The 16,951-nt window shown below is 41.0% G+C and overlaps 1 protein-coding gene across 5 annotated transcripts in view; it reads right to left on the reverse strand.

The window, feature by feature from the left end:
- The window catches only part of syne3 (spectrin repeat containing, nuclear envelope family member 3), a 61,243-nt gene that overhangs the window by 40,770 nt on the left and 3,522 nt on the right, over positions 1 to 16,951 (reverse strand). For 4 of the 5 annotated variants that reach the window (XM_086126921.1, XM_086126920.1, XM_086126919.1 and 1 more), the window contains exons 3-8: positions 15,769 to 15,941; positions 13,398 to 13,707; positions 9,790 to 9,945; positions 5,425 to 5,784; positions 1,327 to 1,463; positions 754 to 928 (exon numbers count right to left, since the gene is read on the reverse strand). In XM_086126921.1, coding sequence (XP_085983047.1) covers positions 754 to 928; positions 1,327 to 1,463; positions 5,425 to 5,784; positions 9,790 to 9,945; positions 13,398 to 13,707; positions 15,769 to 15,941 — 1,311 coding nt within the window. The remainder of the gene's footprint in view (positions 1 to 753; positions 929 to 1,326; positions 1,464 to 5,424; positions 5,785 to 9,789; positions 9,946 to 13,397; positions 13,708 to 15,768; positions 15,942 to 16,951) is intronic. The other variant, XM_086126923.1, reaches the window with a different exon arrangement.

A 16,951-nucleotide genomic window follows, 5' to 3' on the forward strand; every position in this document is an offset into this window, starting at 1 on the left:
TAACCGTGAGCATGTCGGCATCACAGTGCAGAGGGGCAGGGTTCAATTCCGGCTCCCGCCTTCATGTGTGGAGTTTATATGTCCTCCCCATGAATGAAATGGGTTTTCTCCGGGTACTCGGTTTCCTCCCACATTCCAAAAACATACACCGTAATTAATTGAATGCTCTAAATTCTTCTGAGGTGTGATTGTGGGCGTGAATGGTTGTTTGTCTATGTGTGGCCTATGATTGGCTGGCAACCAGTGCTCGGAGACAGCTGTGATAGGCTCCAGCACACCCGCGACCCTCGTGAGGATAAGCAGATTAGAAAATGGATGGATGAAAAACAAAAGGTTTAGCTCAATAAAAACTACCTATCATAAACCAAGTGCATAACAGCAAATTTATTTCTTAGTGGGCCTGTGACAGCCCTCACAGACAACGTCAAAAAAATACCTATTTAAAAATAGGAATCAAAAAAAATTATGTGACGAGCAGCAGTTCTCACAGTGCCATCAGAAAACTAACACATTTGCTACAAGAACTCAATAAAACCAATAGAAATTGAAATCCAAGGTCAAAATTCTTTTAAAAACTAACTATAATGGAAAAATCCTTAAGTATTAGAATCCAGACACAGTCACAATTTGTCCACACAAAACATTTGTCCATCTAACTTGTTACACAGAAACAATATAAGCATATTCGAAAAAAAGGAGCTTTTCTGTCAGATTTTAGACAGACACCAAAATGAGGGAAGATGTGTGTTTTACCTCAATATTTTGAACCAGCAGGACAATGTGTGAGAAGTCTGTAACCTCAGCAGAAGCCTCCAAAACCTGAGAAACCATTCTCCTCCAATGTGCAAAGAACAGCAATGGGTTCCTGAGTGTGTTTCTGAGGCCAGATTCAGACTCTGAGCACAATTTTGCAGCTTTGCATTTCACACTTAATAGAAACACAAATTTGACAAGCTTTTACTAAATGAAGAAATAATAATTAGAATATGTTATTGTACATTATGTAATACATCAACACGTCTCTCTCTCTCTCTCCCACCCTCTCTCTCTCTCTATATATATATATATATGGGTTAGTGACCTGCATTGTCATTGCTAAGTTAGTTCTGCTGCACTCCGCACATTATATCGACAACAATGTTGGTTTTAAACCATGACAGAAAGTGGATGGATGGATGGATATACTGTACATATACAGTACGTGTGTGTGTGTGTGTGTGCGTCTGTGTCTGAGTAATAGAATACATACAACAAGTGAACCAAAATCAATTGCACAAGCCAACGGGAAGCTTAATAACCATGAAAAGCAAACTCTTGGCCACGTACCTCTGATGTTCTTTAACCACACCAAGTACATCATCAGAAATGTGGCAAGAGTCCTCTGAAAACCTGAACAGTTCCTTGAGCTGTAACTTAAGGTGGTCCACTTGGGACTCCTCCCCCACCAGAGCCTTTCTTACACCCTAAAAACCACAAGCAAAATTAACTGAGAACTTGGGCTGAAAGACTGGAGGAGGAATTCTCGTTGAGATTGTTCAGAGAAATATTGAATTTGCGATTCAACTGATGATTTTCTTAATATCAAGCTTCACCGCAATCAGTATTCACTATGTACAGTAACATGTATAAACATGACATAAAATCACATCACACCACCAAAACAGAAAAAGCTATTTCTCCAATAATGTAAGGAAACTAAAGAGGATGTGCACTAATATACATATCCATTGTAAAAAAAAAAAAAAAATTTAAATCGTAAATTTTGTGACATTTTAGTAGTGTTTATGAATAATATTTATGTATAATTTGATGTGCTTTGCAAAATTCAGGTGAACTCGAGAGAATAGGTCTGCATTGCTGTCAATCCGTCTATGTCAGTACATAGACTGGTAATAGGTTCTCTGCTGTGATTTAAATCTGTCATCCTTATAGAGTACATTTTCTCTTTAAGCAACCCCCCACCCCAAAAAATAAATAAATAAAATAAAGGGGAGAAAGGTCTGGTCAAAGTGAAATGTTATATGTACCAAAACTTTGTGAACACTGTGTGCATGTATATAACATTTTAAGGATATTCTTACATTGTTATTGTGAAACAATAACACACACATTTCTATATGAGCCATTCTATCAAATTGATTCAAATAGCTGTCCCTCAAGGAAAATCACAAAATTTGAATTGTTCAGACCTTGCATTATTGAGAGGTGGCTGTCCCAACCTCTAACTCCTAAATTTCAATGAATGAAAATAAAATTTTGATGATTTTTGCCAATTTTCTCAATACAGTGAACCCTCGCTATAACGCGGTTCACCTTCCGCGGCTTCGCTGTTTCACAGATTTTTTTAGGGCAGTTTTTTCAATGCTTTTTTTTTTAAACAGTGAATTGTGTTCTGCATCCTGATTGGCTAAGGGACTGACCAACATGAACAGTCACCCCACCTCGTCTCTGCACAACAACATTCTCGGGCGAGGCGGGCCGGTAGCACGCTCGGAAACATCGTGCCGGCCCTCACTTTCATTGCGCCGGGTCGGGTTTCGTCGGGCCCTCCGACTCGCGTGGGCATTAGACCCCTTGGTCCGTGTTTCAAGATGGGTCGGGTGGGCTGCTGACATCGCCACGGACCCCTGAAGCCCATCTGAACGTGGGCCGGACCCCGCCCTGGCGGCGTTGCCGCTCCTCGCGCGTACCAGGGGCAGGGGCCCCAGGCCGTGATCGGAGGGCGCAGCGGTACATCCCACGACCCGGGGGGGAAGCAGCGAGGTAGGGGCAGAGGAGCGCTGTAGAGCTCGGGGGAGCCCTGAGGGGCCACGGTCTCGTGCGGGCCACCCGCGCCACCGTCGTCCGAAGCCTTTTCAAGCCAACCCGGAGCCAGTCAACGGGGGAAGTGCGCTCGGCCGGAACCCGTTCATTACAGTTCTCAAATATAATCGAAGGTGGCATGTCTGTTTATAAAAATCTTCTTGTCCAGAAGAAAAAGGAGTGCCAACAATTATCCATAACTATGTTCTCTCGGAAAAAGACACCTGCACCACAGCCTCCAGCAGAAAAAGACGCTACAGCAGAGCAGAGTGACGAAGAGGCAAAGTTAGAGGAACGGTGAAATACGCGAGTCACAATGTGTCCAACCTCGTATTGACTGTTAAAAATATTATTTTACAGTATTTCCAAAAACTATTATAGTTATTTGTTGAAAACGTTTGTTTGTTTTCTTAAATGCTTGGGCCTGAAAACAGGTTTTGGTCTTTGGTTTCATTGTATACATACAGTAGTTCAGTATTGCATAATAACTGTAAAAATAAAGCTGACTACTTCATGGATTTCACTTATCACGGGTTCTTTTTGGAACGGAACCCCCGCGATAAACGAGGGGTCACTGTATTGTAGTTTAATAGATTGATTTGTACGGTGAAAGATTTAAATTGTTTTTGTACATTTTCTCTGAATGGAAAAAAAACCCTCCCCAATTTTTTATGTCACTACCGAAACAAAAAGAGTATTTGTCTGTTGGCAGGGCTTGGTTTTAGCGACACTCTCAGAAATTTCACGAAGAAAACACCTGGCCTTTCTGTTCATCCATGGCCAGATGGTGAGTAATCAGCCTTCAGCATTACTCACTACATGCGCTCTAAATTCTGAAAATCATCATGTGGGCTTCAGGACCATAACTACCAAACACCTAATTTCTGCAAATAAATGACTTTTTTTTTTAATGCTAAATGTTTTCTATCTCTGTATACATGCTCAAAACTGTGTTTGGGAGCCACATTGTGCCTGCAATCACAAAATATCAATATCGAGTCACAACCAAAACATGCATGTGTTGTGCAATTAATAGTGATGTTGTGCTTGAACTATTTTGGACTTTATTTTAAACAAAGAAAACAATCCAAAGTTACATACCATGATTTCACAAATCCGGCCCACTTGGGAATGATTTTCCTCCATGTGGCCCCTGAGCTAAAGTGTGCTTGACACCGCTGCTCTACTGTATACAGTAAGTATTCCCGCCTACGGGCTTCTGTTAAGCGGAAATTCCCTCACCCGGAATAAAATACCTATGCATTAAAATTTCGACCACGATATTACATGAACGATCGATTCATAATAACGGAAGTTCCAGGACCCGGAACCCGGAAGCCATACGGAAGCCTGCAGTATCGCAAACTCAAGCAAGTCCCGCTCGATGCTGCCGAATAACCGTGTTCGCACAGCTATTTACTCTCATTGGATCCAAAACGGTGACATATAAGTGACTCTATTGGCATGAATTTTACTGGAATCGTGAACTTTTTTTTCCCATTCCTTTACATTTACGTCCTGTAGATCGTGGCATCCAAACAAAGAGGAACGGTAATGACCTTGGAAGAGAGAGTGGAATGCATCAGATTATCTGCTCAGAGTAAATTGCTTGTGGCTCAACGCATAGTCGAGTAAACGAACGTTTCCTGGACTGCTTTAACTAAAATTTCGACCACGATATTACATGAACGATCGATTCATAATAACGGAAGTTCCAGGACCCGGAACCCGGAAGCCATACGGAAGCCTGCAGTATCGCAAACTCAAGCAAGTCCCGCTCGATGCTGCGGAATAACAGTGTTCGCACAGCTATTTACTCTCATTGGATCCAAAACGGTGACATATAAGTGACTCTATTGGCATGAGTTTTACTGGAATCGTGAACTTTTTTTTTTTCATTCCTTTACATTTACGTCCTGTAGATCGTGGCATCCAAACGAAGAGGAACGGTAATGACCTTGGAAGAGAGAGTGGAATGCCGCAGATTATCTGCTCAGAGTAAATTGCTTGTGGCTCAACGCATAGTCGAGTAAACGAACGTTTCCTGGATTGCTTTAACTGTTATCGTGCTAAAAACGTTCCGCTAACTGGACCGTGAATTAGCGCAATTGACATCACCTTCTTTCTAACTATAGGCATCGAGGACTTTGAAACGTCTCATGCCTGTCTTAAGTTTGTTGCACGACATCAGCTGAGCAACGCCGTTTTATGTGGTAATCGAAGGGAGGAGACTGAGTGGGTGGAGAGAAAAGCCATCACATTTGTTACAAGTCTCATTTTGTTGCAAATATTTGTAAAATTGTGATGCGTCTTTTTGTACTGTATGCTGCAGTTTTTGTGTTTTAAACAGTTTTTGGACCATATATTTATTGCTTGTGTTGTTATACCTATATTTTGTTAACATACTTGCATGTTCATAAAGGACATGTACCATAGTCGTTTCCCACACAAGGAAATTCTGTTAGAAGGAAAGATTGGACAACGGAACTTGAGAATACTTACCTTTATTTATTGTTGCAAACCACACAGAACCTGATCACACAGATGCAGGCATGCTAAGAGAGTCGTTAGAGTGTGTGAAAAACAATGTTTTGCCTTTTGAGCTACAGGTTAAAAACTCACCTCGTATTTTCTCCACTGGCCCATCATCTGCTCTTCACTGCAATCAGCCCCATCGCAAACATCACGATCCTCCTCGAGTTCCTGGTTTAGTCCGTGGAGTCGTAATCTGAGGCAACCAATATCATCGTCCAGTCGCTGGCATCTTGACATGTACTCTCCGTGTGAAGACATGGTGTTGTTCAGACTCTCCTCAACCTCACATAGGCCTTGCCTTAATCTTTGCCAACCGAGCCTGAGCTCTTCAGCCTCCTCTATTACCACCTCTGCTCCAGCAGGTGACGTCTTCACTCTGACAGTTTCAGCAACACCCTCTATATATTGCAGAGTTTTTTCCTCACTGGCTACAATGTCATCAAGGGCCTAAAAAAGGGAAAATGAATTACCTGTATTGTGGGTTTTGGGGGGGGGGGGGACATCATGCCAACATAATTAAGTTCTGAACATTGGTTGTCAGAAGTGGGTGACTCGACATGATTTGACTCGGCTCAGATTGAGTTGCCAATTTTAGACTTGCCAATTGATTGACTAAAACCTATGAAAGACTCGACTTCACTTTAACCTGGTATTCATGTGTTGAAGTACCGTACATAACCTGACATGTCATTCTATGTGGATGAAATGGTTTGACCCAGCCTCACGTGGAGGTGGCAGGAGAAACTCTCAACGAGAGGATCTTGGAGGCGAGGAGATCTGGAATTATGGTATCGACCAGAAGTACATCAAGAGCATTTTTGCATAGGTCCCTGTACCACGAAATTATTCCAGGAAAGTGCAGCCACATGTTGACTGCATCATCCACCAACCTATGAGGTGTGTGCAAAAAATCCCAGGACTGTACAAACTTGAGGTATCAAATTATTGCGTTAATTGCAAATAATTAATTCAGTCATATTTAGCGCGTTATGTTTTTTAATTGTGTTCATCTAAATTTTAAGTTTCTGTAGGTGGGTTGCCTTTTTATAATATCCCTTTTTATGAGTTGGCTTCCGGTGTTCGAGTTGTTGAGGGTGGGAAACAATGGTAAATCCCAGCCCGAGAGCAGACATTGATGGGCTGTCATTATGTTTAGTCTTGTTTAGCAGAAGCTGATAGGCTCCCATTGGAGTTGGGAGGGCCAGGTTAGCAGCGGAGGAGGAGGTGAAAATGGGAGGAGCATGTGAGAGTTCTCGGCCCAATGTGAATGGAAAATTTACATTCCAAAAACGCCCTGACGGCAGGCACTATTGATAAAAGGTAGAGTGTTGTGCCTAATTTGTAAGAAGTTTGCTTCCTACCGAAGCAGCTCAAGTTTCGCCTCCCACATCAATGCAAAGCACCCAGTAGCGAGTGCAGCCACAGCTAGCATTAGCACAGAAGGCGTTAGCAATATAGCCAGTCATAGCAAGGCTCTTTGCCAAATGAAAATCGAGGAGAACACCCAGCGCACGAGGCACGAATTCAGCATAGCTGTTGTGTCCTCTGTAGCCTACTCGAAGTGATTGATGTTTAGTGATTGATGAACAGAGTTATTTCTGAAGTGCTTACTGACAGCATTGTGATTTAAGGGTCTGTTTTATTTATTTTTTATTATCTGAAGCAAGTTCAGTGTTCAGTCGTTGTATTGCTCAGAAAAGTGTTGTTACTGTTTTTGATATGTGAAGCTAAGCATTTTTATGGACCTGATGTTCTATTTTATTTTGTAATTACAGTCAAACCTCGGTTTTCGAACGTGTCTGTTCTCGGCCAAATCGGTTTTTGACCAAAAAGCAGAGTTTTTTTATGCCCCAGATTATGACCGAAAATCGGTTCTCGACCAAACTGAGCTTACTTTAATGCGCCCCTTGACTCCTCTCGCCTTCCTTACACGAGGAAGTGACGCTTTCTCAGGTAGACGAGGAAGTGACGCTTCCTTGTGTAGCGTTCCATTGTGAGCAGACGTGTTCAATAAAGATTTTTTTTTTTTAAAAAGAGCGTGGTTTTGGTTTTCGAACAAATCGGTTTTCGAACAGCCTTCTGGACCGGACTATGAACGAAAACCGAGGTATTTGGAGATTTTAAAAAACAAAACAAAATAAAAAAAAAACATAATATTCCCCCTGGTGGTCGAAAATTAAGGTTGCAGATAAGACTTGGGACTCGTCTCAAACACAGCAGAAAGTAAATGGCTAGGACTGTTGAAGTCTGTTTAAAAACAAAAGACTTTATAATGCCACTTTTTTGTGATGTCAATCTTTTGATCTGCCTCAAGAATGTACTTAATTGAAAATGAAAATAGGGGTTTTCTCAGTAATTTTTTGGTTGAGATTAAAATATAGATAAATTAGATCAATTAGTTACAGATCATAATTAATTAATCTCACAATTGTTTTATCTCTTGACAGCACTAGTACATAATACACATTTTTCCCTTGAATCATGATAGTCTACTAGCAGATCTAACAAAGACATCATTCGGTATTCACTATGTTCAGTGCGCAAGAGTTTTGACAAGACTACTCGTAGCTGAGCGTCGTAAGTAACGTACTGAGCATCTGACAGATTAAAGCCAAGAAGCACTGTCCCGATTCACCTCAATTGGCTGTGTCATTTTTCATTTGTTTCCCAAGCCCAAGGGGGCATCCTATGTATGGAGACCTGGATTACATCGTGTTGGCCAACACGTTAGGGATGCAGACCTGTTCAGCATGCGTGCTGTCCACTCATCACCTCACCAATCCCCTCAAAATTGACTGGGAGATGGAGCCTCAATGTTGAGCTGCTATGTTTCTGCACGCCAGAAGCATATTATTGCTACATAGGTATGAAGTGCAAGCCGCAAATAAGCACATTTTGGCCGACCCCACCCCTGTACTTTTGCTCTTTCGTTGACAAAATATGAGTTATGTGATACAGGCCACTGTTACAAAGGCTTAAAGTGCTAAAATATTTACCAGCAAAGAACACCTCCAAATTCATTTTTCTTTATTCTATTTGGCAGTGTATATGTGTATTAGTTGTGGAAATATCAATGGCATCTGAAAAAAGGTTGAAGTCGATAAAGAATGAAAATGGGCGGCATGGCGGACACATAATACAACAAGACAGTGTTTGAGTAAACACTCCGGAATCCTACTGCCTAAGTGCAACCAGAATACTGGTGAAATGAATGAACCAAAACTAGTTATGGCAAAGTTCCCTAACACAGGAATGAATGGATGGATGGATGGATGATGGCTATACTGCTGTTGCACTATGGTTGAGAGGAAAGAATTTTCATCTGTGCTGCATGTTGCACATAGAGCATATTTGACAATAAAGTTTACTTGATTTGACTTGACTATGGCGAGGAACTAACTTGGCTGCACTAATCGAGAGGGAGTGGTACCAAGGACAAACAAGGGATTGGGGCTGACAAACAACAAGACGATACACACAAAATAGCCAGCCCAAGCTACTGACTCAACAAAAACCACAAGTCACTCCCCCCACCCCCCTCTTACCTGAAAGCAACCGAGTCCATTTAAACAGTAGTGGTTAATCTTTGCAGGTGGCGGCACATCTGAAACTAGTTGCTAATTGGGTCACTTTTCCCTGCACTGATTGGTCGGCTAAGTTGTGAACAAGGGCCACCAATCAGCAAAAAGCAAGAGGAGAGCTACTGCACACATGCAAAGAGTAACCCTAACACAAAATAAATAAAGAACTAAATAAATAGCCTTGAAATAATGTGAACCGTAACACTATTTTATAAAATAATTTTTAGTCCATTCTTGTTGGAAGCTTCCCATTGATTCACTCAATGTACAAAAAAAAAAAGAATAAAATTGGACTGATAGCAAAATGTATGCGCTCGTGTAGGTATGTGATAATTATAGTCTGAAAATATTAGAACAATAATTGCATATTAGGGATTATATTAACATCGTATGCGTATATGCATATCAATAAGGCAATGCTGATGGCCACATGGCATTAATATCATCCAAATGATGTGGATGGTACAATGATTGATCAATTAATTGACATCTTATCGAATATCAAATTAATCGATGAATCATTTTTGATAATCGAGAACCTCTTTAATTTAAACTTCAATAAATATTCATTTGTGTCGAATCAAAATACATTTACAAACGTTTGCTTTTATTTAGGAATTTAAAAAATATATATTTTTGCACTTTTTTCTGACATGTTAAGGATCAAACAAGGAACTGAATCTCCATTTGTTTATGGCCTGTTTTTGAATAAAGGAATGCAAATTAAAACTTACTGTTATCCAGTTCATAGATTACCTGACAAAATAATTTAGTATTTAGGACACAGGTTAACCAATTGAGTACATTTCCAAAGCCCATATGGGCATTGTACCTTTCCCATTCTTGCAAATGGATACCGTTTCAGACTTACTTTTAAAACTTGCAGCTTGTTCTCTGTTGTGTCCTCTTTCTCCATAAGATCTGTCAGCTCCTTGGTTTTTGACAGGAGCCATAACTGAAATTGGTGAACACTGCCTTGATAAGTCTCGTGCTCCTCAGCTATCGCTTGAAGCAGTGACAGACGATCCTAGAATAGCAACAGTCACATGTTCACTCTCATATGGTGAAGTTTGGCACATCCTGTTTAAATCATATGAATTTGTAAAATTACGGTACTACAGCAGAGGTACTCAAATATAAATCTTAAAGGACCACAAAGAAATTTTTCAATGAGTTAAAGGTCCATTGATCAAATTTGGACAGGTTACAAGAAATAATATAACATGGGGGAAAAAAACTCATTTTAACTTTTATCTTTAAATCACTTCAACATACTTTCACAGACTGCCTTTTATATGAGGCCAATTTTCACTTTCACGCCAAGGCTGCCCTTTGTCACCGATTCTGTTTATAACCCTTATGGACAGAATTTCTAGGCGTAGCCAAGGCATTGAGAGGGTCTAGTTTAGTGGGCTTAGTATTACGTCTCTGCTTTTTGCAGATGATGTGGTGCTGTTGGCCTCTTCAAGCTGGGATCTCCAACTCTCACTGGAGTGGTCCGCAGCCGAGTGTGAGGCAGTCGGGATGAAAATCAGCCCCTCCAAATCTGAAACACTGGTCGTCAGTGGGAAAAGAGTGGAGTGCCCTCTCCGGGCCAGGGATGAGATCTTTTCTCAGGTGGAGGAGTTTAATTGTCTTGGAGTCTTTTTCACAAGTGAGGGCAGGAGAGAGCGAAAGATCGACAGACAGATCGGTGCAGCGTCTGCTGTGATGCGGACCTTTGTATCGGTCTGTCATGGTGAAGAAGGATCTGAGCCAAAGGGCAAAGGTCTCAATTTACCGGTCGATCTATGTTCCTACCCTCACCTATGGTAACGAGCGGTGTGTCGTGAGCGAAAGAACGAGATCCCAGATACAATCTTCCTCCGCAGGGTGTCTGGACAATTACAGATAACGTGAGAAGCTCGGTCATCCAGGAGGGGCTCAGAGTTAAGCTGCTTCTCCTCCAGTACTAGAAATCTAGATGAGGTGGCTTGGGTATCTGGTTAGAATAACATTCTCCTAACCTTGTCTGTTCTGCTGTCAAGTTGCATGCAGTGTTGTTAGCCACAAGAGGTAGTTTGAGTTAATATTCATGGCTGTCTGCCTGCCTGCCTGGATGGAGTTAAACAAAACTTTCAGCCAGTAGGCAGCGCTACAACTACGATAAAAATAAGTTTGTAGGCCGAGACTTCGCATTGCTTTCCAATGGGTCTGCTTTGTTAAAAATATCTACAGGGTGGTTTTTTTTTACACTAAATAATGAACTAACAAAATATTGATGATTTTTTTTCCAGACCTGATGTGTGTGCAAAGATGTTGATAGTCTCAAAATCTGTGTTTTATTGGCAAACTGCGCGTTGTCACAGCAATAGCGTTTTTCGAGGATTCAAACCTTGTGTTGCAACGTCATACAGTAAGCACTCTTCCGAGGTGAGGTAAATCTTATTCATTCCCTTGGTGTAAAGCATCAAAGAATAAAAACGCAAAAACAAATATCACGCAGATCTGGTTTACCAACTGTGAGAAAAAAAAATCTGACAAAAAAACATTCACTGTAGGTTTTCTGACAAATTTGATATTAAAATGTACAAAAATGACATTTCTAAACATCACTAGGTGGCGCTTTATGCACAACAAGATTTTTTATTGAATTGATGTCTTCAGGACACAACTATTTTTTGAAGCACGTGCAAGAGAGAAAAGTATGAAAAGTAATGGACAAAAATGGGCCATAATTATACATTCAATTTGCAATTATTTTTTTACATTCTAGGTGGCGCTACAGAGCCATTTTGTTTTCACCATTTGTGACAACTTTGAAAATATAATAATTTTCACCAGGGCCAATGAGTGTGCAAAGTTTGGGGAGTTTTGTGCATGTTTGGATGCCCCCAACAAAAAAACAAATGGGTGCTCACAGCATTTGCTACTCTGCCCCTAATAAATTCTGAGTCAACAGTGTCATAAGATTTACCTTACCTCAGTGGTTCTCAAATAGTGGGGCGCGCACCCCAGGCTCCGTCAAGGGGGCGTTTGGCCTCGGGGAACATGCTTTTTTATTTAAATGTTTTTTTTTTACTGTCCTAGAATAAAGTGCAATTGCATATCGACTACATTAGGGGACAGTGGCGCTCTCCTTGGCAGAGTGCGCAGGGAGCATTCGCTCGGTGTTTTGTTCGCACTGAGCATGCGTGCTTTGCACATGGCACAGAGTATGAGGAGGAAGTGTAGACACGAAGTCGACAGACGGCGAGAGAGAAACGGAGAAAAGAGGTCTACCGAAAGCGAAAACGAGTAAATATGACGAAGGGTATGTAGCGCTTGGCTTCACTGTGACTACGGTGGAGGAAAGACAGCGGGCAGCATGAAGCCAAATGAATTAAGGCGTCACTTAAAAACATTACACTCCAATCCCGTTGAAAAGAGTTTTTTTTCCCCAGAGAAAACGGGCCGAAATATTGCCAACAATCATCCCGTTTTGTCACTGCTACTTGTAGCCTTTAATCCAGAAATCATCTTTGATTAAAAAAATAATAAATCACAAATTATTTTATATATTTTTGTTTTGCAGGTTAAAGGTTTTTTAAGATTGTGCTCCTGAGTAAATGATGGTGATCAGTTTGAATGCATTGTTATTTAGTGATTTTATTTTTCAGTATCGAATGGTTTGACATGGTCCATCAAAAAATATTTAGAGTCAAATTAAGGATTTAATTTTACTTTTGAATTTCAGACGCACTTTAAATATTTTCTGTTACAGTTAATAAAGCTGTATGTTGCACATACAGCACAAACTGGAATCTGTGCTCAAATATTGACAGAAATCACGGATTTGGCTGATCGACGCCACTAAAGAGACATAAGCCACGGGACGGGCTGTCTTAAATTGTTGGGCAGCCTGCTACCAAAACAACATCTGCTATCTCGACCTTCCCCTGATGAAAGTATGCACGGAAGCTAGTCCCCCACCATCACCCCCTCCTTCATACACTCCCTTGTATCACCGCCTTCATTGTTTGTCTTGTGACCTGTTGTAACTGTCACATGCTTGTGCAGGAGTTTTTTGCCTCACTCAAATTATCCTCAAAATGAGGGTAGTTCGAGCGTGGTTTTTTTTCTCCCCCTTTCCCTCCCTTGTGGTTTCTTTCTGACTTCCGGGTTGAGTGAACGCTGGCGCGTTTGGCTGCCGCTGCTCAACCCGTATTGTTTTGTGTTTTTTGTTATTGTAAAGTGTCCTTGGGTGTCTTGAAAGGCGCTTATAAATAAAATGTATTATTATTATTATTATTATTACATTTGACAATAAAGTTGTACTTGATACTTGATGTTGATCCATATTTCTTTTTTATTCTCTTATACGTTAATAAGGATACAGTGTTATGCAGAGGTGTACTTTGAACAATTTTTACAGGTATTTATAGTCACGAGGGGGGGCGCGAGATGTTTTCTTCTTCATGGGGGGGCATGATAGAAAATAATTGAGAACCACTGCCTTACCTCAACCTTGTCCCTGATGTCATTGTAGGCCTGCTGCAGTTTCTCCTGTACTTGGGGCTCCACACTGGGGTCTTGGGTTCTGTTGTGCAGCACAGCAGCTTCGTCCAGCAGCCTCTCCAGTAGAGCTTCCTGGCCATGGACATCACTCACCACCACTCTCTGTTGGTCCACTTTCCACAGCTTTTCCTTCAATCCCAGTTGCAACTCCACACCAATGTCCAAGTCACGCTGCTGCCTCATCAGCCACAACACAAACTCCTGGTGGGCCTTCAAATACTCACTCCAGTGGAGCCACACCCACTCAATCCGACTGAGAAAGGAGTTCAAAAATATGAACAAGATTCAAGTTTGACAATGGCGTATACAGACAGTCTTAGTTAACAGTACATATCATTGATATACTGTACATGTGAATATGAACAACACAATGGAACATGGAGCTAGCTGATCCTCTCCATTGCAACATGTGGAATTTTCATGTTTTCCACATGCTTGCAACTTTTTCCGGGTACTCTGGTTTCCTGGCAAAGCCACAAAACACTCAAAATTCTTCTCAAGATAACTGATAAGTGTGTGTGTGTGTGTGCGTATACGTATATATAAAATATCACCTGCATTCGCCCCTTTCTCTCGTCCTCAGCAGCTGAAACGCTGATTCTTGGCTTTATCACCTCACGACTCGACTACTACAATAGCATCTTCTACGGTAGGGGTCGGGTACCAATGGCTCGCGAGCCATTTATGGCTCTTTTGATGATTGCATTTGGCTCGCAGATAAAACAAAATATTCTCGCTTGTTTAATCCATCCATCGATTTCTTACTGCTCATTTGCTGCTCGGGGCTGCAGTTGGCTCAAGGAGCAATTTTGATTGGATAATACTGGCCTACGATGCCGTTGCTGCGGAAACAGGTAACCGCCCCCTTTTGAATCAGCCCATTTGGTCATTCGCTCAAAGTTAATCCTAAACGAGTAAAATGGCGAAAAAAAAAAAAGATGACGAGTATGGTCGACTTCAGGACGAATGGACCGAAGGATTCACCTTTGTGGAACAGGCTCTTTTTAGCAATCGTGAGGAACGGAAAACCATTCACATTAATGGTGAGTATTATCACAAAATTATTTAAAAGGCCTATTATAACGACATTTTGTGGAATTCACTTTTAAAATAAACAACAAAGCGTATGAGGGAAAAGTGGTTAGGGTTGCACGACTTTCCGTGTTTTATGTTAAGTGTTGTGTTTATTATTTTACTTTATGTTAACTGTTTTGTTACAGCTGCTGTGAAAACGCTATATAAATCAGGATGTATTGTATATACAGTATATATATATTTATATATATATATATATACATGCATATATATGGCTCTCACTGAAATACATTTCCAAATATTTTGCTTTATATGGCTCTTAGTCAAAAAGGTTCCCGACCCCTGCTCTACGGCTTATCCACCAAAACCCACAACACGCTTATAGTCATCCAAAATTCTGCTGCCCGTCTCCTCACCCACTCCCACACCAGAGACCACATCACCCGAGTCCTCCAACACCTACACTGGCTCCCTATCCAACAATGAATCCAGTTTAAAATTCTTCTCATCACTTTCAAGGCCTTTCCACAACTTCTCCCTCTCCAACCCCACTGACCTCCTTCCTTCATCATCACACCACCACCTGCATTCTTAGATCTGGCAATGCCAACCTCCTCACCCCTCCCATCCGAACCAAGCACCGGACCTGGGGAGATGGAGTTTCTCATCGCCGCCCCCTTCCTATGGAACTCTTTCCCTCATCACCTCAGACACAGTCACACACTCCCCCTCTTTTAAAATGACACTAAAAACCCACCTGTTTAGTTCTGCTATAAACCTGTAATGACACAATCTATTGTTTAACATAATCTCTCTATTTTACTCATAGACCCATATAGTTTTTAATGTTACGATGGCTTATTTTTTAATGTCATTACATGCCTAAGTTGTTCTGTTTTTTTTGTTTGTTTGTTTTTTTGAGAGGGTGGGGGGGGTGTTTTAACTTTGTAAAGTGCCTTTGAGTGTTTTTTGAAGCGCTACACAAATGAAAAGTATCATTGTGATTATTATTATTCACAGTATATTCACAAAAGCAAACAGTTTTAAGTGTGATGCAGCCTGGCATACGTTTTATGGCAGTTATGAAGTCCGAGCAAATGGAGCAGAGCGCCACACAGAAAGACCCAAGATCAGTGAAGAAACTCAACGTGAAAAGATTGTTATGAAAATGCAGGTCAGAAGTGTTATTTTATCATACATCTCATTCATCCTGTTTTGATTCCTAAGGTACTTTTGACCATATAGTGGAGCCAAAAAGAAATTGGCAAGAATAGAGCACCTGTGGCAGTGAATGATGTAGGTACAGGTTTCCTCCCAACGGCTTTTCAAGTCTTTGAGCTTAGCCTGGATGTGACTCTTCAGTTGTTCATCTCCTATCTCCAGGAGATGTTCAGATGCGACCAGTGCCATGTCCATCTTCACACGACCTTCATGCTCCGATTGGTGGATTTTCTTGAAATTGAAAATACAAAACAATCCACAGTCATCTCGTTTACCTCTGCGTCCCGCGTCCAAGACGCATAATTTTTCCCGCGGGACGCACGGTTTTTGGGACGCAGGGAAATTTCTCAGTCTAAACAAAACAAAAAAAAATCTACGGTAGATCTTTTTTTCCAGCAACACAGTGTCACAGTTTAACAATCGCCGCCATTGTTGTTTTGATCTCGCGTTAAGTAATCTCGGGTGATGAGATTTCCGTTCTCGCGAGATGAGATTGGCGAGATCGGCCTTCAACTTCGCGAAAAGCAGACTATTGCCAAGTTGTATAACGTGAAAACAAGTGTTGCGAACAAGTGTCGCGAAAGTTTATTGCGGAGATGAAGCAGCTAAAGTTTAGAGTAAAGAGAAGAGAATTTATGAACTCAAAGACTGAACCATGGGATAAAATCAGAGCCTATTTCTCAGCAAATCTTGTATGCCTGAATTAATTACATTTTTGCAGCATTTGTTTATAAGAAATAAACCTATTATTAATGTATATTGTTGTTGTTTGTGTTATTATCATAGGAAATTGAATAAGTCGACCATTTCAGAATTTGAAATTTGGCACTCTCTAAATGCATTATGGGACTCATACTTTTCTGATCAGCGAGTCCCTGGGACTCGCTGATCAGAAAAGGGGTAAACTGTAAAATTATCACTGAATCCATCTTCAGTTATACAACGCTGGTACAACAGCTGCAGCTTTTACAAAGCACTTGACAGAACATTGAACATAAAATAACAATCATACAACAGAACACAGTCAAAATACTCCAGGACACGTGGCATTATGGAGTTGGCTGCTCAAAAAATGGCTGGCGATCAGTTAAAGTACCGTAGTACCTGAGTCTTAGAATTTTAAGTTCAATTCAAAATTTTATGGGGAGTCATTGTAGTGAGGCTTGCACTGGGGTTATATTGTCTCTTCTTGTCCAAGTTAATGTGGAAAATATGTACGGTAGTTATTATAGTATGGAGAC

Source organism: Hippocampus guttulatus, chromosome 13 (assembly GCF_054856545.1).
Source record: "Hippocampus guttulatus isolate MCC_2025c chromosome 13, RoL_Hgut_1.0, whole genome shotgun sequence".
Lineage (NCBI taxonomy): Eukaryota > Metazoa > Chordata > Actinopteri > Syngnathiformes > Syngnathidae > Hippocampus > Hippocampus guttulatus.